This window comes from Microtus oregoni, unplaced genomic scaffold (assembly GCF_018167655.1).
Source record: "Microtus oregoni isolate MIOR12 unplaced genomic scaffold, Mior012 000060F_001, whole genome shotgun sequence".
NCBI classification, from domain to species: domain Eukaryota; kingdom Metazoa; phylum Chordata; class Mammalia; order Rodentia; family Cricetidae; genus Microtus; species Microtus oregoni.
This window is the reverse complement of record NW_024543836.1, coordinates 1,623,464-1,645,180: the sequence shown is the minus strand read 5'-3', so window position 1 is coordinate 1,645,180 and position 21,717 is coordinate 1,623,464. Positions and strand designations below refer to the sequence as shown.

Sequence of the window (21,717 nt, the reverse complement as noted above, 5' to 3'; positions counted from 1 at the left end):
CACAACACGAGGAACTGTATTAAAGGGTCGCAGCATTAGGAAAGTTGAGAAGCACTGTTCTTAAGGCCTGCAGGTCACAGGAGCCCGCCAGGCAGAAGAGGTGTCCAGGCACCCAGTACTCTAAAACTAGCCCACCCGAATAGCCTATGCTCCTTTAGCCGACACTCTCGCGTCTCAAAATGCGGGATTTTCTTCGCAATTTTGCATTCAGAATTTTCGAGCCTTCCTTAAAGTAGCCCAACCCTTAGCTTTCTCCCTCGCTGCTCAGACCTGCTGGCTCTCGGCCTACTACAAGCTTTCTCGCCGGAAAGGAAAGGGCCTCCCTCTAAGGACAAAGGACTGAGCCTCTGCGTCACTAAAGGCGGGAGGGGAAAACCTAGGGAACAGAAGCGGGGCGCAGGCAGAAACTGGGAAGATCCGGGACTGGCAGAGAGGGCGGGACCTGGGGCCAGGCGCTGAGAAGCTCAGGGAACCCAACCAGAGCGTAAACCGTAGCTGGAAGGGCAGGGACTCGCAGAGAGGGAATCGGAAAGGCGCCCAGCACAGCAGCAGAGAAAAAACAAAACAAAACAAAACAGTACAAGAGAGGGGCGGAGCATGGCAGAGGGGGGCGTGGCCGAGAGGTCCGGCAGAGAGGGGGTGTGGCCGGCTCTTCCGCGCCTAAGCCCCGCCTCTCCCCCCCCTCTCCGCCTGTCCCTCTTCTGGAAAGAGGCAAGCTGCTATCGGAGGGGGAGCCAGGCAACAGGGCAGGCAAGCTCCTCTCGGGATCTGGCCGACGTGGAGAGGGAGGACCCAGATCCCCATTACTCTCGATCGCTGTGCCCAACCGTCCCTTCTCGCCATGTCCCACAGCAGGCATCGCACAGAGGCCCCGCCGCTGGAGCGCGAGGACAGCGGGACCTTCAGGTCAGCCCTGGGCCGTCGAGGCCGCAGGCCCAAGACAGGGGTGGGCAGCGGGGCCGGGGCGGGGAGCCGGCTGTCGGGCTGCATTCTGGGTAAAGCTTCCTCCTTCCCAAGGCTCGGCGCTGGGCCCGCCCTTCGGGCCCGGGATCTGTCGCGCGCCCCGCCCCTCCGGCGACTATGGGTTCTGGAGGCTATGATCAGGGGTGCTGCACAGACCCGGGTATAGGCTTGATCTAGCCTGCAACTCCCGAGCCCACTCGGTTTCCTTCAGCATCCCTCCCACTGTGCTCAAGTTCTCACTATACCGATCTCTCTATTCTCGTCTATGGGCTGTAGTGCCCAGACGCAGGTGTGCCCAGGCCTTGCCACTGATCCTGGCAACTGGGGCGCCTTGGAGCTTTCTAGTTACCGTTTGTGGCTGTCAAAACTGACAAGTGGATGCTCTTTGCTTCCCTTTCAGTTTTGTCGTTCAAAGCGTCCATTTTTCTGGTTTTTTTGCAGTTTGGGCAAGATGATAACAGCCAAGCCTGGGAAAACACCGATTCAGGTATTGCACGAATACGGCATGAAGACCAAGAACATCCCAGTTTATGAATGTGAAAGATCCGATGTGCAAATACACGTGCCCACTTTCACCTTCAGAGTAACCGTTGGTGACATAACTTGCACAGGTCTGTATGCAGCTAACCGCCATGACCATGTGGATTGGCGGTCCCGACTTTGTGTTGCTTTTTAGTTAGGAAAAGTACCCTCCCCCCTTTATCTAAGACTCCTCTGGGAGCAGACGACAGACTCCAGCATCAAGTTCTCTTGTTTTCTCCCTAATTTTTGTCTCCCTAAGATGTAAAAAAGCTCAGAAACTCAGAAGGTTTCCAAGCATCCAGCACATCTCTTCCTATACCGAGGGAGCCTGCTAAAGTTCCTCTTAAGAATTAGAAGCTGGAAATGTCCTTGGGGCTGTCATAGCTAGGTCAGTAGGTACCTTTCAAAGTGACAAATACAGATACTAGTAGGCACGACCTCAGAATTTTCTGAGTTTCTCCCTTCATGGACCCATCTGGAACTTTGAATTCTTGGTACCACTCTTGAGTCTGTCTATGATATATGGGGAAGGCAGAGACTCCTATACTGTATCCCTCTCCACTGTATTGCACAGTAGCCTCTCCTTCTCGATACTACACAGGTATTTTGTCTAAGATTGTTCCTCCTTTGCACTCATGAAGGAGGAAGTTCAGAGACATTTTCATAAGCCATATTTCCAAGGTCACAGAGCAATAATGTTCTATAGTTCAGATTCAGATCTTCTTTCAGCCTGAGCCTGAGAAAATGGCAACCAGAGCTGACATTTGTAAATGTGGACATAGTTTTCCTATATACTTATTTACTTGAAAGCATTAAAAATGTTGAATAATTTAATTTGTAAATATACAAAGAAAAAATTTAGGAAAAGCTAAAGTTTCACTGTCTAATGGAACTTTAGTCTGAATGTATCATGTATTTGTTTCTGGGAGTCTGGGGTTGCCTCTAATCATTGAAGCCGCTTCAAGAAATTAAGGCTCCTTTTATTTGTGTGTGTGTGGGGCAGATGGATTGTAGGTATAGGCTGGAACATTTCTTATAGAAATCCATAAGGTTAGATTTAGTTGCTACTTTAGCTGGCCATTTTTCAAATATTTAAGCATGCTCAAGAAAAAACATAGCCATTTTCCCCTTTGATGCATTTTAGGTTAGAGAGGAGCAATTTATTACAACCGTCCTGCCTTCGATCTCTTCTACCCTGCCTTCCTATGGTAACTTATCAGCCTTCACAGCTTCAGTGATTATCTAAAGACTAATAGTTCTTGGAGAGATGGCTCAGGGGTTAAGAGCATTGCCTGCTCTTCCAAAGGTCCTGAGTTCAATTCCCAGCAACCACATGGTGGCTCACTACCATCTGTAATGGGGTCTGGTGCCCTCTTCTGGCCTTCAGGCATACACACATAATAATAATAAAAAAAAAAAAGACTAATAGTTCTGAGTTTTAGCACTTCGGCTAGGTACAGAACAGTCCATCTACCTACCTGTGTGCTTTCAAGGCATCTTTGCTTGGGTTGCAGCAATAGAGACTCTAACTAAGACAGTTGTCTTCCTTATTCTAGCCTATCCCCCTTCCCTGTGGTTCTTGGCTCTTTTTTGACATAGAAACCTTTCTGCTGCAGTGTTCTAATCCTTGGCTCTCCCAATCCTCAGATCTTCCAGTCCTAGGCTCTCCCAGTCCTCGGTTTTCCCAATCCTCGATTCTCCCAATCCTAGGCTCTCCCAATCCTAGGCTCTCCCAGTCCTCGGTTCTCCCAGTCCTCGGTTCTCCCAATCCTAGGCTCTCCCAGTCCTAGGCTCTCCCAGTCCTAGGCTCTCCCAGTCCTAGGCTCTCCCAGTCCTAGGCTCTCCCAGTCCTAGGCTCTCCCAGTCCTAGGCTCTCCCAGTCCTAGGCTCTCCCAGTCCTAGGCTCTCCCAGTCCTAGGCTCTCCCAGTCCTAGGCTCTCCCTCACTTCACTGGCTTTGGCTTGTCTTAGTCTATATAGTTCTCCCTTCCCCCATGAAAACTTCATGAGTGTCTCCAAGAGTAGCTAAACTGCTAATTTTTTCCTTTTTGATTTTGATATGGTTTCTGGTGGGAGCTCAAGCTGGCCCTTAATTCCCAATCCTCCTGCCTCAGCCTTCTGAACAGGTGGTACTGGATGGTCACACCTGGCAAGCTGCTGATCTCGTGTGCCTCCTTATAGCTTACACTGAGGCTTACAGCATGCCCTTTGTATTTCCGGTATCTGTTAACATACATTTGACTGTCAGTCCTAGAGAAGAAGAGATTCTGTTCAGCCAGTGTCTGTTTTAGTAGATGAGAGGGAGTATAGGACTCTGTGTCCTCTGATACTTGAGGGTCATACTTGAAAGCATTCTCCATGAGTTTGGGGATTTGAACTCAGAAGGAAAAGACAGACTTCACCATTTACCTCATGTGATGGCTGAAATGAAGAGTTAGGTCTTCCAACGCCCTCCCCTTGTCTACCCATGTTAGCTTTTACCTATTGTGTGGAAGGCTTGTGACGTAAGCTTCGCCTTCTGTATGTTGACCCTTCTCTACTGCGCGTGATGTGTAATCCTGCCTGCTTAGCTAGAACAGGGACTGTCAGTGACTTCTTTAAAGAAAACTTGCTGCAGAAGAACCTCTCTGTCTGGGAAAAAGGAAGAATTGTAGTGACTTTTTTGTTCCACCAGCCAGCTCCCAAATCATGACACGAAGACTTATTTATTATTAATTATGAAAGCTCAACCTTAACTTAAGCTTGTCCCACTAGCTCTTAAACTTAAATTAACCCATTTATTTTAACCTACAGTCTGTCGCTTGGCTCAGTTACCTGTAATCTGTACAATGTCTGACTCCTTTAGAGTCCCGCTGATGTTGTCTCTCATGCGCCTAGATTCATCTCCTGCTTTCTTCCTCTCTGACCAGAAGTCCTGCCTGTACCTCCTGCCTAGCTATTGGCCATTCAGCTTTTTATTATACCCATCACAGCAATACATTTTCACACAGTATACAAATATCCCACAATATAGTAAAACTATATACAATAAGAACAGTTATCAGGTAAGAATTGCATTCAAAATATCCAGTCCATTTGTATTTGGCATATTTGGAGAAAATACTCTATTATCTAATCTATCTTAGTAAATGCAAAGTTTTATACTTAAACCATTTTCTATCATAACTTGTATTACCATCCTAAAAATATTTTTTTAGACCCCAAAATATCTTAGACTTAAATAACTTAAAATAATTTAAACTTTCATGTCTCTCAACCTTATAAACTTTATATCTTTTATGTAAGTTTTTTTTAATTTGGTAATAAGAAAAACTATAAAACTATAACTACCTAGTCTTTAACCCCATCAAAGATCTGAGAAGGATATAACAGGAAGTGTAGAGCAAGTAACTTCCAAAATTATAGAAATAACAGAGTTGTCTGGCTACTTGGGCAGTCACCCAAGGTTCCTCTGTAACATTGGGGCATCCATCTTAGGTCGATGAGGCTAGAATATCTGACAGGCTTTTCTGCAAAGCAGGAATTTTGAAGGACTATCCTACCCTGTCTTGGTAAATTTCAACAGTCACTTTCTTTTGTGTCCTGCTTGCCCAGTGTGGACAGCACACTGTCAGCAGTCAAGGCAAGGGCCTAACTTTATCTTATGGCTAGCCCAAATGGCTAGCTTTGTCACATTGAAAGCAAACTCCATATGGAGGTTATTTGATGCCCATCATCCTTTTTTTGAAGTAAATTGATGCTTCTAGAAACAGACATGGTTCACTGTCATGAAAAGCCTTATGTTATTAAAACATTTTAAATTCCATATTTCTGCAAGACTGTGAAGTATTTGAATACCATCTATCCATTTTAAATATATCTCTGTTTGATCTTGAAAATATACCTAACATGACTATAAGTTTGATTGTTACAGATGATGAACTATTAACCTGTTTTTCTTTATTATCTTTAATAACTTTCAAGGACTAGAACTTTACATTTGTTCGTGAGATGCATGGGTATAATACCTTAAATAAGAGTAGAAAATATAGAGGTTATTTTTGTTGTATCAATATACAAAAATCCACGTCAATGTAACATACTTGAGACTAGTGGTTGTTCAAAAGTAGACTCAACATCTGTCCTGTAGTCTTTCTTGGTTTCTTTTTAATATCTGTACCCAACATTTTCAGAAGGCTTACCCCCAATCAAATCTGATTTTCATTAATTTTGAAGAGAACCATAACTTTTTGTTTCTAGTGGAAACAAAGGCATCACTTTTCTCCCAATGCAACATATTTTCTGATTTCCATTCTGAAGTGAAAACATTCTTAAAATATATAAGTTGGTTTAATTCAGTAGTTTCCATAATCCAATGTCTCTCAACAGATTGTTTTTTGTACGTTAGTATTTGAAAAATTCAAAGTCAACAACGTACCATACAGGATCCAGGCACCCTGTGTATTTCCCATCTTTACATGATTTATTTATTAAATATTATTTTACTCTCTCTTTAAAGACTCAATTTTTTTATTTTTAAACTATTTTTTTATGACTGTCTATATTCATTTTTAAACTATATCTGTTTAAAGGTATCCTTGGTCTGAACCACTTTGCAGTGCACCTGCAGCCTCTCTGACTGCAAGACCAACCTTAAATGGCCACACCAGACACTGGGCAGCTCTGGCAGCTGGCTCCCTCCCCCTCAATTTGGTGAAAGTGGAGCCTCATGCCTGCAAGGGGCCTGTTGTTGTGCCCCAGCTCCAGTAGGATCATCTACATAGTCTCCTGTCATCAAGTAGTGTGCCACCTGTTGCTAGAAACCCCATTCAAGTGCTTAACAGCAGGGCCTCTTGGTACCAGAGCCTGTATACGCTACCAACAAGGAGCTGCTTGGAACTTTTTTCCAGCTTTCTCGGGCCCTATGTGAATTTACATGCCATGCGTTAGGCACCAAGTGTAATGAGTCTTCTTCTGTCCCACCAGCCAACTCCCAAATAATGACACAGAGACTTCTTATTAATTATGAAAGCTTGGCCTTAGCTTAGGCTTCTCCCACTAGCTCTTAAACTTGAATTAACCCATTTATTTTAATCTATGTTCTGTTGCATGGCTCCATGACCTCTGATCCCTACTGTTCTTCTTTAAAGTCCCACTGGCACCTCTTGTGCTCCTAGGTTTGTTTCCTCCCTCCCCTCTCTCTGCCCAGAAGCCCCGCCTATACCTCCTGCCTAGCTATTGGCTATTCAGCTCTTAATTACACCAATCACAGCAATACATTTTCACACAGTTTATAAGTATCTCACAACAAAGAGCAAAATGCTAAGTTTTGTTTCTTCAGGAGGTGCGATATGATCTAGCTTATCCCTATTCTATATATAATATAGTCAATATAGAAATCATGTTTTATGTACTTATGCAGAAACTCAAATAAGTAATACTCTTAAAAATGACTTTGAGGTGTTGGCTGTGCAGGTTGAGTGTGATAGTAATATAACTGCACGTGGTGGTGGGTGGCTTCAAGCAAGCATGCATACGGTGACTTTGTTTCGCACTCTGACGACAGCTATGGAGCCCATGCCTCCTCACAGAGACTGAGACCTTTCTTCCCCATCTTTAACTCAGGTGAAGGGACCAGTAAGAAGCTGGCAAAGCACAGAGCTGCAGAGGCCGCCATCAACATTTTGAAAGCCAACGCAAGTATCTGGTGAGCTAAATTTCTTTGTATTCTGCAGCTCAAAGTCGTCATGGCTGAGGTAAGAAGAAAAATTTTAACATGCTCGCAAAAGCAACAGAGTGAGCGGTTGGCCGTGTCTTCGCTCTAAAATCCCATATCTGTGAAAGCCTGCCGTCCATTAGAGACAATTTAAGCCTATTAAATCTGGCAGTTAGCTGCTCGTGGGAGGCTGTCGTGGACCAGGCTTTACTGGGTCATGCTGGAGTGCAATCAGCATTTGTGGCAGATATTAATATTCTTTTTTTTAAATATTCTTAATATACAGGGTAGTTATTTTTAATTGATTTTTTTGTACACTAAAGAAAATAAGATGTAAGATGGAAAAAGGTCAGTAAAAATAGTACTTTTCTTCTTTTAAAAGATGGTCTTACTTTTTTTTTAATGCATACCTATATAAAACATAGCTGCCCTCAAATTCACTATGCAGCCCAGACTGGGCTCCAGCTAATGGTCCTCCTTCCTCATCCTCTTTGGTGCTAGTATTGTAGGCATATATTACTCTACCTAGTTGAAAGCACTCTTAGGAGTTCTCATCTGGGAAAAGGAGGCAAGAATGTACCTTTCCTGCATCAAGTACAGGGGTATGTTAAGTCGGATAGTAATTCCATACGTTTCCGAGTGGAAATGTCTGCCACTGTTAGTGCTTTTAGAAAGAGTATTGGCCTTGCAGCATTGTATAGCTCATAAATTATGTCTCCGATTTACACTTAGCCCACTGTGGAACATGGCAAGCCTTCAGTTTCCTCTCTTACACATGCCCAGAGATGCCTGGAGTTCAGTCTTGTGCAATCTGCCTAGCGTTGGTCAAAAGGCCAGTGGAGTTTAGGGTAGACTGGTTTTTGTTCTCCAGCCATAGTGAGACTTAGAGATTTAGGAGAATATTTAAGATCCACGCAGTAGCTCTCTTTCTCAGTCACTCCAAAGCTTTGGGGTGTTTTAAAACTAGTACCATATTTACCTTTAAGATACGTGCTTGCCTCAGGCCTGCACTCACAAGGCGATGCTTACTCCTCTGTATATAAGTGACTTATGCTGGCTTTCAAGTCACACTTCTTGTAGCACAGCTTTTGAGCCCTTCCACCTGTGGGTGGTGGCCCTCCTGTGCTATGCAGCCCAAAAGTTATCCCAGAGCGCTGGGTACATTTGTAAAACCCAACAAACAGCTTATCGTCTCTGCGCATGGGCATTTCACTCTGTCACCGTGAAAGGCTAACAAACTTTACGATGTATTTGTGCTTCTTGACAGATAAGATGGGAATTATTAAGCTGTAATCAGGCCTACAGTGGCCTGGTTTAGTACAGAGACTTTCTCACTTCTCCATCCCAATTACTTGCCTAGCTTCGGCATGCAGCATTGTAAGTGAATTCTCATCTGTCCTGTCAGCCTGGGTTAAACTTGGCAGTTGGAGGAGATGGCGGTAGCAGAACCTCACGTGTCACGACAGAAGTGACTCTTGAGTTGCCTGCATTGTGGAGCTGTCAGCGTGGAGTGCAGTGTCTCCAGAACTAGGCCTTGATTTCCTCAGTAACTCGTAATTGCAAACCCCCTAAAAGAGACTGGTCTTTCCCCTGGTTAGAATCCCCACACACATGTTAAGACCACATTCATGTAGGGTGTCTACTTTATGCAAGATGCATCAGAATCTCAGAGAATTAACCTTATACCAAGTAGATAACAGAACAAATTTTTCTTGCCTAGATATCTGGATGAAAAAGCACTTATAGCCTAGATAACTGCATTGCTACAGCTAAATTTCCTGACTAATGGTTGTGCTTTTTTTTTTTTAAGTTGTTTTCAGGAGCTGGAGGGAGGATTCAGTGGTTAAGAGTACTGACTGCTCTTTCAGAGGTCCTGAGTTTAATTCCCACTACCCTCATGGTGGCTCACAACCATCTATAACTGTAGTCCCATGAGATCTGATGCCCTCATACAAAACACCCATACACATAAAGTACATAAATAAAAGTAATGTACTTTATACATGCATATGTTCATATATGCACACTATGATATATAATTTTTAAGAACCTCATGCATGCATCTATATGACTCCTGCCCCTCTCTCCCTGCCTCTTTGTCCAACCAACCCTCTTCTATAGTCCCAAATTATAGTTACATGCACTCTTCCTGAAACTGTTTTTAAATTTATTTGTTTTTATTTTGTGTGTATGAGTATTTTGTTTGTATGTATGTATGTGTACTACATCTGTGCCTGGTGCCTACAGTAGACAAAAAAAGGTGTTTGATCCCCTGAATTGAAATTATGGATGGTTGTTAGCCATCCTGACCCTACGGGAACTGGGAACCAAACTCAAGTTCTCTGTAAGAGTGGCAAGGGTTTTGATCCACAGCCCTCCATATTTATATTTTATTGAGTTGGTTATGTACAAAGCTTATGTAAGTAAGAAATGCGTAGGCCCTATCACCGATTAGTGTTCAATGTGAGTCAGAAAGAATTAGGAGAGGGATGGATAGACTGAGGGCAACAGTGGATAATTTACGGTCCAACAACTTTTTAAAGAGCCAGATTAAGATTTTTTTAAATATAGAACTCAGACTTGCTATGTTTAAGGCTGGCTTTGACCTCCTGATCCCCCTGCCTCTGCCTCCAGAATGGTGAGATTATAGGCATGTGCCACCGACTTTGGTGGTACAGTGTTTCAGGAAGAACGAGAGATCACGATCCATTGAGGTAACAGAGTCGATGTCTGGAAATGATGCCTGACCTAGCTCTTAGATGATGGGTCAATCAGATTCCCAAAGGAGTCAGCGTGAGGGGCATTCAGTCCATGTAGGAGGAATGGGGAGCTTAGGCAGAGGAGTTTGAGTGGAGAATACATTGTCATCTACTTAGTAACTCAGAGGAATTTGCTTTATTTAATAACACCTTTAAATAATGTTTAGTTTTGCAGTTCCTGACCCCTTAATGCCTGATCCATCCAAACAGCCAAAGAACCAGCTGAATCCAATCGGCTCGTTACAGGTAGGTTAGTTTCCCATACTGTTTTGTCTGACTGAAGTGTAATGAGTTTGTACTATCACAGAGACCAAGACAAATGGGTTTAAATATAATGGGGGGAATATGAGCATTTTCTCTTTCTTTCATTCTGTGTGTGTGTGTGTGTGTGTGATCTTGAGACAGGGTCTCTCTATGTGACTGTGGTATCCTGGAACTTACTCTGTAGACCAGGCTGGCCTTGAACTCACAGAACTCCACCTGCCTCTGACTCCTGAGTGCTGAGATTAATGGTGGCATATGTCATTAGGCCCCAGCAATGAGTATTTTGTTTTTTTATATTGCATAATGTTTTATTAACCTTGAATTTTCTTAATGCTAATGAGAAAGAACAGCAGCTGCAGAGAGACATTGGACAGTAGACAAAACAAGTATTTTGTTTCTTAAGCAGTGATCATTGCATTGTCCATAGCTAGTTTGAGATTATTCTCTTATTAACTTGCTTTTGGACTTTCTTCCTGTTCAGTATTTGCCTTGTTTAATGGAATCGTCACTCGGTATAAACAGGCCTTGGTGTAACAGGGTAGAGTGTTAATACCTGACTTTGCCAAAAGGTCAAGAAGCAGTTGGGTAGCGAGTTTATGCTTTAAGATTATGGCATTTTAGCTGGGCGATGGTGGCGCATGCCTTTAATCCCAGCACTCGGGAGGCAGAGGCAGGCGGATCTCTGTGAGTTCGAGACCAGCCTGGTCTACAGAGCTAGTTCCAGGACAGGCTCCAAAGCCACAGAGAAACCCTGTCTCAAAACCAAAAAAAAAAAAAAAAAAAAAAAAAGATTATGGCATTTTTCACTGCTCTTGGAAAAGTAAAACAAAATGAGACAAAACAAAAAACCCTCTTTCTGCTTCTGTTGAGACAGAACCATGGCTATGTAACTAGTTCGAGAGGAGAGAGGTAGCCACGTAATTGCTTAATTCTAGCAAAAAGGGAAAGAAAACCATAAATGTAGTCTGCCTTCCTCAGTGAACTCAGGCATCAGCTCACTATGGCACACCAGAAAAGTACCGCCAATGGTACCAAACTGCTTTGGTTTGGGCATTGGATAGAGGAATATAAGATGTGGGATCGCCTATGGGGATATCAGGGCTTTCCTCTGGGTTCTGTTGGCCAGTACCGTGCTTCTTGTCAAGCACATGACCAGAACCAGAATCAAAGAGAAATATCATTTGTGTGACTGAGCCGTCGAATAGTTAAAGTTGCTATCATAACCTGATTGATTTTACAGGAACTGGCTATTCACCACGGCTGGCGACTTCCTGAATATACCCTTTCCCAGGAAGGAGGCCCTGCTCATAAGAGAGAATACACCACTATTTGCCGGCTAGAGTCATTCATGGAAACAGGTACTTGATCCTTACAATCAGAGGCATTTGCGATATTTCCAGATGGTGAACTGCTATAGAAATTTCTATCATGTGGCTTTGTGAATATTGATGTCTCTTTTCTACTATCTGTGACTTTCCGAGAATAGTTATGTTTCTGAATTTGATGTTTCTAAAATGAGGCTGTAGCTGAAAAGACAGGCTAATTGTAGGCTCTTTGCCTTAAGTAGTTTTCACTGGACTAGAAAGATGAGGTGAGGAATGAGAGACTAAACGGCGAAAAAAATTGTGGTGAGCTAGTGAGGGTGTTTATCTTAATGATAGCATGTCTGGTTGGCATGTGTGAGGTCCTAGTTCCAGTCCCTGAAATCATAAAATATAAAGAATAATATCATAAATTACAAGGAGATAGCAGAGGTTGTCCTTTTTAATTGCAGCAAATTTTGATTTATAAAGGACATAAGCTCTGAGGAAAAAACTGTCCCTTTAAAAAGTGCTAGTGAGAATTCCCGTGTTAACTTCTCTGGCCTGTTGGTCACTTCTAAAGTAGATTAAAATGGGATTGCATGAACGATGTGTGAAGAGCAGTGGTGGAAGGCTTACCTAGCCCAAATGAGGCCCTGGGTCCTGTCCCCAGCACTACACAGATGAGACCTTAGCTGAACATTAGACACAATAGGCCAGTGTTTTCTCCTAAGTGGTAGTGTGGGCCAGTGCGGCTTCTGTTCTTCCTGGAGTCCTTGGTTTAAAGGGTTAAGCAAACTTCGTAATCTCCTTGGGTTTCTGATTGATTTATTAATTGTTTAGTGGTATTGGATATTTAACATGCACCTGTCATGCGCTAGGCAAGTGTTCTGTGACTGACATATCTCCAGGTGTTTTGTGTTTTTGTTTTTGAGACAGGGTCTCTCTCTATTATGTAGCACTGGCAGCTCTAGAACTCGATTTGTAGACCAGGCTGACCTTGAATTTACTGAGATCCAGCTGCCTCTGCCTCCCAAGTGCTGGGATCAAAGGTGTGAACTATTATCATGTCTGGCTAGCCTCAGTTTTTAAATCTATAAAACTAAAATATAGAAGTAGATTTTTTTTTTTTCAAGACAGGGTTTCTCTGTAACTTTGGAGCCTGTCCTGGAAGACCAGGCTGCCTTTGCCTCCTGAGTGCTGGAATTAAAGGAGTGAGTCATCACCACCCAGCCTAAAAGTAGATTTTTAACCTTTCAATCCCAGTATCTCCTATACCCTTATTAATGTTTTTTTTTAATTCACATATCATCTTTTATAAGTTGGCAACTAGATGATAAACAAGAAATTAGAGGAGGTTGGAGAGATGGCTCAGAGGTTAAGAGCATTGCCTGCTCTTCCAAAGGTTCTGAGTTCAATTCCCGGCAACCACATGGTGGCTCACAACCATCTGTAATGAGGTCTGGTGCCCTCTTCTGGCCTGCAGACATACACACAGACAGAATATTGTATACATAATAAATAAATATTAAAAAGAAAGAAAGAAATTAGAGTTAGGGGTTAAGGGAGTTTACTGGCCTTTGAGATTGTATCATGGGATGAAAGCAGAGGGGTCCCGTTCACAGGTACTGAGAGCCATCTGGTCAACTCAACCACAAAGATTCTGTAATAAGTAGGAAAAGTAACTGCCCACTCCTCATAGACTGGGTAGAACCATGCTCTTTTTAGGCTAAATATTCAGTGAAAAAAAAAGAAGCAACACTTGACCATTTTAAAATTAAGAGTTAGGGGTTATAATTTATGTATATTTGATAAATCTAGTTGGTCAGAATTAAACCACACATGATTCGTGTGCTAGATCTAAGGACTCACTTTGTGCTGCAAAGTTTAATTATTGAAGAAAAACTGGGCTGGGGGAATGGCTTAGTGGGTTCACTGCTCGCTGCACAAACATGAGCCTGAGCTGGAATCCTCAGCACCCACTTGATGGCCAGGGGGCACAGAATGAGGCACATAGATTCCCTGGGGTGAGCTGGCCAGCTGGTGCCACTGAATAGCGAGCTCCAGGTCCAGGGAAAGATGCTGTTTGAAAAAAGAAATAATAAAACAACAACAAAAAGTAACAGAGATGAAAAGCAGCAGAGGGAGACATCCAACGTTGACCTCTGGTCTCCCTGGGCACCAACATGAGTGGGCCCAGCCACACACAGATGTCTTCACATGTACACATCACACACACACACACACACACACACACACACACACACACACAGATATTTTCAAAAATAATTAATGGTTGTTTGAGGGCTAGTGATACAGCTTAATGATAGAGCACTTACCTAGCATATGTAGGCCCCTGGCTTTCACTCTTTTGTGTGTGTGTGTGTGTGTGTGTGTGTGTGTGTATTTTAGTATGGCAGCTAAGCGGTGGCAGACTTAATAAAGGTGAACACAGAAGGACTTTGGATGTAGGGTATATTGAGATATATCTATACTATATATTATAACAAATAAAGATGTTAATGCAATAAGAAAATTCTGGTCCGGTGTATGAAAATCCTGAGGTATTCACTAATAAAACACTTGGTCATATTCTGTGAACATTAACTTCTAAATCTACTGTTTCTTTCTTTCTTTTACCTAGGAAAGGGAGCATCCAAAAAACAAGCCAAGAGAAATGCTGCTGAGAAATTTCTTGCCAAATTTAGTAATATTTCTCCAGAGAACCACATTTCTCTAGTAAGTAATAACCAGGCAATTGGATTCTATTATGACTGAGCATCTCCGACTACAGGAAATGTCCCTTCATTTCTTGTGTGAACACTTCAGAGTTGCCATCTTTAATACTCTCTGCTGTGTCGAGTTACTTGTGACTCCAATTTTTGTTGCCTCCTGGATTGGGCTAGAGTTGGTTCAGGTGATTCAGAGTCTCGGGATGGGGTCTGAAAATAAGATCTCAGCCAAGAGTGTGGCACAGTGGATGGCTTTGTACTCAGCATGTACGAGGGTCAAATAGGCAAAGTAACAGACAGTGGACCAGCGGTGCTTCTTTCTATAGCCATTCCTTGGCTTGCTTATTATCTGTCCACTTCATGATCATTTGGTGAGCTTGCACCGTGTCGGTATGCAGCTGGCTTCTGCCTCTAACTAGTTTGGCAGCCGACTGAAAGACAGTATGCTATAGATAGTCCAGGTGGAGGGTGGGACAAGAACGTGGAAGAAGGCAGCTAGCCAAGACTAGGGTTTCAGGACCGTCTCCAGGAGGAAGTAACGTCTAAGCCGAGAGACGGGATGAAAGTAGGGCAAGTAAATTTCCAAGCGAAGATGGCAACCGCAAAGTCCCCCGAGTAAAAAGCCATATATAGTCAAAGAATTGTTAGCAGTTGGTAAGTCCAGATCATGGTGGCAGAGGAGGGAATTCTCAAAGAGTGAGCCCAGGCAGGCAAAGAGTGATCATGTCTTAAATCGACTGACTAAACTAAAGAGCTTACCATTCATACTGAGGGTAGTGCCAAGTCATTAACAAATTTTATCTTGGCAGGAAAAAAAAGATCTAATTTGTTTGTTAGAAGGGAAATCACTTTGTTGGATTATGGGGAATAAATGAATATGAGGACCAGAGAGACCCCTAGAGTGGTATTATAGAAAACAGATGCAATAAGATAACATAAGCTAAGGTAGAGGCACAGGAAGTGGAGAGAGAAGTGAGTATATTTTAAAATGAGTTTTAGAGGAGCTGGGGAGATGGCTCAGTGGCTAAGAGCATCCAGGGTCAGTACCCCGCACCTACACGGTGGCTCAACGGCAGAAGCATCCTCACAGAACTTATGGCTCACTTATAGGGAAAAAGAGAAGCAATCTTTTCAATAGATGCTTAAAAGATAATTGTAGCAGTCATAACTGATAAAAACAAAATCCAAAAAGATATTAAAATCATGGTTACATGTCTGCATTACAATCGTCTCATTAAAATAGAAGATAAAACAGGATATCAAGTAAGAGGCTTTATTTGACCTTGTTCTAGAAATATCAAGAACACGATTAGATGACAGGAAATAGAGTAAAACTGGAAACAAGAAAGGGTGAGCCAGAAGTGTTTGCTAGATGCAAATAATCCGGTTCTAATTCTGCAAACTCCTGGAGAGCTGGGTATGGTGGCGCACTGGGAGGTGGATGCAAGACCCCAAGTTCAAAGCTTCCTTTGGCTACATAACAAGTTGAAGGCATCTCTAACTGCAGGAGACTTTGACTCAAAAGTAAACCCCTACTAGAAACAGTAACAGAATGTTTCAAGGTAACTGCTCATTAAAATAGTGTACGGAGTCAGTAGTTTTCACATTCTTTAGTCTTAGGAAAGTAACACTAGAGTAGTAAAAAGAGAAGGTTAAATTTATTGTTTTGGGGAAAGCAATTGAAGGTGAGGAGAGGGTGAGGCAAGAGGCTGTCTTTTCCTACTGTGGACTTTGGAATGTTTTTGTCTATGAGTAGATGTACGTAGGCTACCAAAAACCTAAGAGCTTGGGGGATGGCTGAGTCTGTTAAATGCTTGTCATGCCACCAGAAGGACTAAGTTCAGAAATGTGGCACTTCTATAAAGCCAGCCACAGTGGCCTGTGATCCCAGTGCTGGGAAGACGGACACAAGAGGACTCTCGAGGCTTGCTGGTCAGCCAGGCCAGATGCATCTGTGTGCTCCAGGCTCAGGGAGAGACCCCGACTCAAACAATAAGGTGGAGAATGTTGACACAGGTGGAGGCGCATTCTCACACATACCACGTCCACACATATACCACACCACACACAACCACGTGCACACATATACCACACCACACACAACCACGTGCACACATACCACGTGCATACATATACCATACCACACACAACACACACACACACCACATGCACACATAGACCATACCACACACAACCACGTGCACACATATACCATACCACACACATCCACGTGCACACATATACCATACCACACACAGCCACGTGCACACATACTACGTGCACACATATACCATACCACACACAGCCATGTGCACACATATACCATACCACACACAGCCACGTGCACACATACCACGTGCACACATATACCATACCACACACAGCCACGTGCACACATATACCATACCACACACACAGCCACGTGCACACATATACCATACCACACACACAGCCACATGCACACATACCACGTGCACACATATACCATACCACACACAGCCACGTGCACACATATACCATACCACACACACAGCCACGTGCACACATATACCATACCACACACAGCCACGTGCACACATACCACGTGCACACATATACCATACCACACACAGCCACGTGCACACATACCACGTGCACACATATACCATACCACACACAGCCATGTGCACACATATACCATACCACACACACAGCCACGTGCACACATATACCATACCACACACAGCCACGTGCACACATATACCATACCACACACACAGCCACGTGCACACATATACCATACCACACACAGCCACGTGCACACATACCACGTGCACACATATACCATACCACACACAGCCACGTGCACACATACCACGTGCACACATATACCATACCACACACAGCCACGTGCACACATATACCATGCCACACACAGCCACGTGCACACATACTACGTGCACACATATACCATACCACACACAGCCACGTGCACACATATACCATACCACACACACAGCCACGTGCACACATATACCATACCACACACAGCCACGTGCACACATATACCATACCACATACAGCCACGTGCACACATACTACGTGCACACATATACCATACCACACACAGCCACGTGCACACATATACCATACCACACACAGCCACGTGCACACATATACCATACCACACACACAGCCACGTGCACACATATACCATACCACACACAGCCACGTGCACACATACCACGTGCCCACATATACCATACCACACAACACACACACACCAAAACAAAATTTGACACTTTCCGAAAAAATAGAAAATCTATTCTGGAAAAAAAAAAGTATACTAGAAAAAAGTCAATAATATTCTTATTTATAAAGTAAGAGCTAGAGTGTAAAAAAATCCATGAAATCCATTTTCAATATTAAAATCAGAGCGTTATGTTGAGGTAAACTGGAATAGAAAAAAACTGGATCACATAGGAACACTTAAAAACCCCCCTGAAGAATATAATAAAAATTAGATTATTGTGGCCTTATTTCTTTTCACACAGACACTTGATATAGTAAATATATAAAAATATAAGTTGTCTTACTCTAAATCTTCCAGACTTCAGTTTGGAACTCACAAGGATTTTACTAGGCTTATCTGGAAAAAATCAAAAGGCAAATCCTTGAACAGAGCCAAGAGCTCTAGAAAGCAAGAATTTGAAGTGGGCTAGGGTGCTTGCCTTCCCAGAGAATAAAGCAAACAGTGAAACTGTAAAACCACCGGGTGCTGGTGGGAGAGCAGAACGGAACTCAGGAGCAGGTGCAAGTGCACAGACACCTATGATGATGGCAGTGGTTTCGGAGCAGTTAGGAAAGGGATGGCTCAGCTGTGAGGCAGACAGCTGAAAGCCCTGTGTGAGGGTGCCAGATAGGGTCTTTGTATGTATGTCGTCATGTACGTCAATTGCTTATCCCCGTACCAACAGAAGTCCCAGACAGATCAAGGACTGAGCATAAATACAACTGTAAGTATTAGAAAACATGATATCTTTTCGAAAAAAATCTTAGGCATGGAAAGGTTTTAATTATAACTTAAAATCTAGAATCGAAAACAAATGAATTTGGCTAGAATCTACAGTACAACCAAAATTCTGTAAATAAAAGCAATATAACTAAAACAAAGAAAGAAGCCAGTGTTCATACATATAAAGTGCATGCACATAAATTTTAAAAAAAATCCCAGTAGGAAATTACAAAAGAAAGAAAAGAAAAATATTCAGTTTATTCATGCAAAATAAGATATTTTTACCTTTTAAGTTAGTAAAAGCTACAGTGTTTAATAACTAACTGGTATTAGCAAGAGTGTGAAAACACAAGCTCTGTCAGTTGGTGGGTTTGTAAATTAGTTCTGAAATCGAACAGGAAGTATTTCTTACATTTATTTGGGCATGGGAGGGCACGGTGCATATGTGTGCAAAGCAGAGGGCAGCTTGCTGGAAGAGCCGGCTCTCTTCCTTTGCCATGTGGGTCTGAGAGATCAAACTCGGGCATCAGACTGAGCATCAAGAGTCCTCACCTGCTGGTATCAAGAGTCTTCATCTGCTGAGCCATCTTTCTGGCCCAAGTTGGAAGAACTTATTAAAATAAAAGCCTTTCTGTTGGCAGCATCTCTCCTAGACCTAATGCTGGAAAGAAACAAGCCTGGGTCCCCTGGAAAAGCAGCCTGTGCTCTTAGCCCTGGGTCCCCTGGAAAAGCAGCCCGTGCTCTGAGCCCTGGGTCCCCTGGAAAAGCAGCCCGTGCTCTGAGCCCTGGGTCCCCTGGAAAAGCAGCCTGTGCTCTAAGCCCTGGGTCCCCTGGAAAAGCAGCCCGTGCTCTGAGCCCTGGGCTGTCTCTCCAGCTCCTAACCAGTGCTTTCAGTTACACTGGCGCTGAGGCTGGGGGTGGGGGCTAGTAAGCTGAATCTCCTTCATCTCTGCTTTTTAGACAAATATGGTCGGACATTCCCTAGGATGTACTTGGCATTCATTGAGGAATTCCCCTGGTGAAAAGATCAACTTACTAAAAAGAAGCCTCCTCAGTCTCCCGAACACAGACTACATCCAACTTCTGAGTGAGATTGCCAAGGAGCAAGGCTTTACCATAACGTATCTGGACATAGGTATGGTCTCTTGTTTATCCTGACTTGTTTTGTTTTGTTCCTTTTTGTTTTATTGTTGGTTTGGAGACTGGCCTTTAATCCCAGCACTCAGACGCAGAGGTGGGCAGATCTCTGTGAGTTCGAGGCCAGCCTGGTCTATAAGAGCTAGTTCCAGGACAGGCTCCAGAGCTACAGAGAAACTTGTCTTGAAAAACCAGAAATTAAAAAAAAAAAAAAAAAAAAAAAAAACCTTTTCTAAAGGATTTGCTTTACGCACACCCAGCACTGACTGTCATGTTTACATGTGTCGTTACAGAGGAACTGAGTGCCAACGGACAGTATCAGTGTCTCGCAGAACTGTCCACCAGTCCTATCACCGTGTGTCATGGCTCAGGCATCTCCTGCAGCAATGCACAGAGCGACGCCGCGCACAATGCTCTGCAGTATTTAAAGATAATAGCAGAAAGGAAGTAGGAGCGGGCAGCTGAGCTCTGCGGCTGAGCTCTGCAGCCGCGCCTCCGTCCCCCTCGCACCTCTTCCCAGGGGCACATTTACTGCGATACACGTTGAGCGTCCTGTCCTGTCCACGTCTCTTCGGGGTCTGTCGGCCTTCCAGATCCAATTGTCTCCTGGTAGTTGCTGTTCAGCTCTTTTTAATGGCTTCAACTTTGTACTGGTATGTTGTATTTATAAACTTTGTACACAAGGCTGAATGCAGCACCCCTTTTACAAGCTCAGGCTCGCTGGATGAACCTGCGTGTTTGACCGACCATGAGGTGGTAAAGTCCTGCGAGCAACAGTCTCGCTGCTGCTGCAACTCCCTTTGGGGGCGAGGCTTTGTGACGTGAATCCTGCTTTAGACTAGAGTGTTGAGGCTTGTGTTGAATGTCACTGCTGAATTTCAGGGAACATGGCTGAATAAAGAGCTGTTCTTACAACGGGGGCTCCGCTTATTTTATTAAATAGCTACTTATTTGATCGTAGCTTTCTTCTTTGTAGGTGAACGCTCTGATGGACATTTTCGTTTGGATGGCTTGTTATCTGCATGCCGCTAGCTTACTGCAGAAATTCAAAGGTAAAGTTCTGTAGCTGAAGGACGATCCACAGGTATCTGTGGGCATCACTGTTTGATTTTTGCAATCAATCCTAATCCTACGCAACACTGTGTTTTTTCTTGACACAACCATTTGTTGGTGAGTTAGTGGTTTGAAAAAGGGTTAATACAGAAATGATGACAACAGAAACGTTTCCGATTCATTCGATTCTTTTACCAGAATATTTCAAAGATTTGACTTGATTTAAAGGTTAGAAAAAGAGCAGGAGATGGCTCAGTGGTCAGGGGGCTTGCTGCTAACCTTGACAGCTTGCTGATTCTCAGAACCACCTGGAGGAAGGAGAGAGCTGACTCCCACGCGTGGTTCTCTGACCTCCGCAAGTGTGCTACGACGCACACATATAATCAATCAATACAGAAGTGTCAAAATACATGCATTTGAAAAGTTGTGGGGAAAGGCTGGAAAAGGTTAGATTCTTAAATGCACGATGGCCTAGCCTCTTCTGGGAGCGTGGCTGATCTTCTATGAGACGTCTCCATGCTTGTCCTAGCTGGACACAGCAACCAGTCAGTCATCCTTTCTAGGCAGCCTGCGTTCAAAGAGTCACCGTACTGCCCACATTGGGATGATCATAATGCTTATCTCAGTTCCAGAGTTCCCATACGCAGGGACAGTTTACTCTGCCTTGTGGGTATTTTGTGAGTGGTTTGGATTTGAATTTGTTGTTTTTTAAAACAGGGTCACTACATAGCCCTAGCAGTACTGGAACTCACTATGTAGATCAAGCTGACTTTGAACTCCAGAGATCCTCCTGTCTCTGCCTCCCAAGTGCTAGAATTAAAGGCCTGTGCCACTATACCCGGCCAGAGGCTGCCTTTGTGTTTGTGCTATCCCCACTTCTCCCTCTGCCCCACGGGCCTTCCTTTCCTGCCCGAGCTAGCAGCCCCTAATCTATCCTCTAATTTCAACTCCAATTTGCTTCTCAGGAAGCCCAAGCTGTGATGCTTGAAGAAGTGGCATAAGAAAGGAGAGCCAGTGGGATTTTGCACCTCCTTCTGCCTCCTGGCTTACAGGATGGGAGCCCCACTCAGTGATGGAAAACAGACCCCACAGCCCCTAGGATGCTGGGGTAGCACATTTATTACAACTTCAGGCAGTAAGCTGAGCTGCCCAGCTTCTGTTTCAGATGACTGAGAAATATAGAAGCGACCAGCTCTTAAGGATGGAAGAATTGGCCAGCTATTGCTAATCGCTGTTGCAGCCTTGAAAACTATGGCAGAATAAGGGTGATTTAATGGCTGAGTCAACATCCCTAACCA

General features: G+C 43.7%; 1 protein-coding gene across 2 annotated transcripts; it reads left to right on the top strand.

Moving 5' to 3' along the window:
• Window positions 1-373: 373 nt before the first annotated feature.
• Window positions 374-20,281, top strand: LOC121439073 (interferon-inducible double-stranded RNA-dependent protein kinase activator A). Of its 2 annotated transcripts, none has more exons than XM_041639566.1 (8): window positions 374-906; window positions 1,405-1,450; window positions 7,089-7,170; window positions 10,106-10,184; window positions 11,443-11,560; window positions 14,148-14,242; window positions 19,190-19,364; window positions 19,660-20,281. In XM_041639566.1, the coding sequence occupies exons 1-8, from the start codon at window positions 598-600 to the stop codon at window positions 19,815-19,817; spliced, it is 1,062 nt and encodes a 353-aa protein (XP_041495500.1). In that variant the 5' UTR covers window positions 374-597; the 3' UTR covers window positions 19,818-20,281. The 2 variants fall into 2 exon arrangements, with proteins under 2 accessions (XP_041495500.1, XP_041495501.1); XM_041639567.1 differs by having other exon boundaries at window positions 707-906; window positions 1,405-1,574.
• The last annotated feature ends 1,436 nt before the right edge of the window (window positions 20,282-21,717 follow it).

Bases quoted from the DNA above. Each gene is read 5' to 3' on its own strand.
- LOC121439073 (XM_041639566.1), top strand. From the start codon at position 598: ATGGCAGAGGGGGGCGTGGCCGAGAGGTCCGGCAGAGAGGGGGTGTGG. The intron at 907-1,404 runs GTCAGCCCTGGG...GTTTTTTTGCAG, and splicing joins GAGGACAGCGGGACCTTCAG to TTTGGGCAAGATGATAACAG. The intron at 11,561-14,147 runs GTACTTGATCCT...TCTTTTACCTAG, and splicing joins AGAGTCATTCATGGAAACAG to GAAAGGGAGCATCCAAAAAA.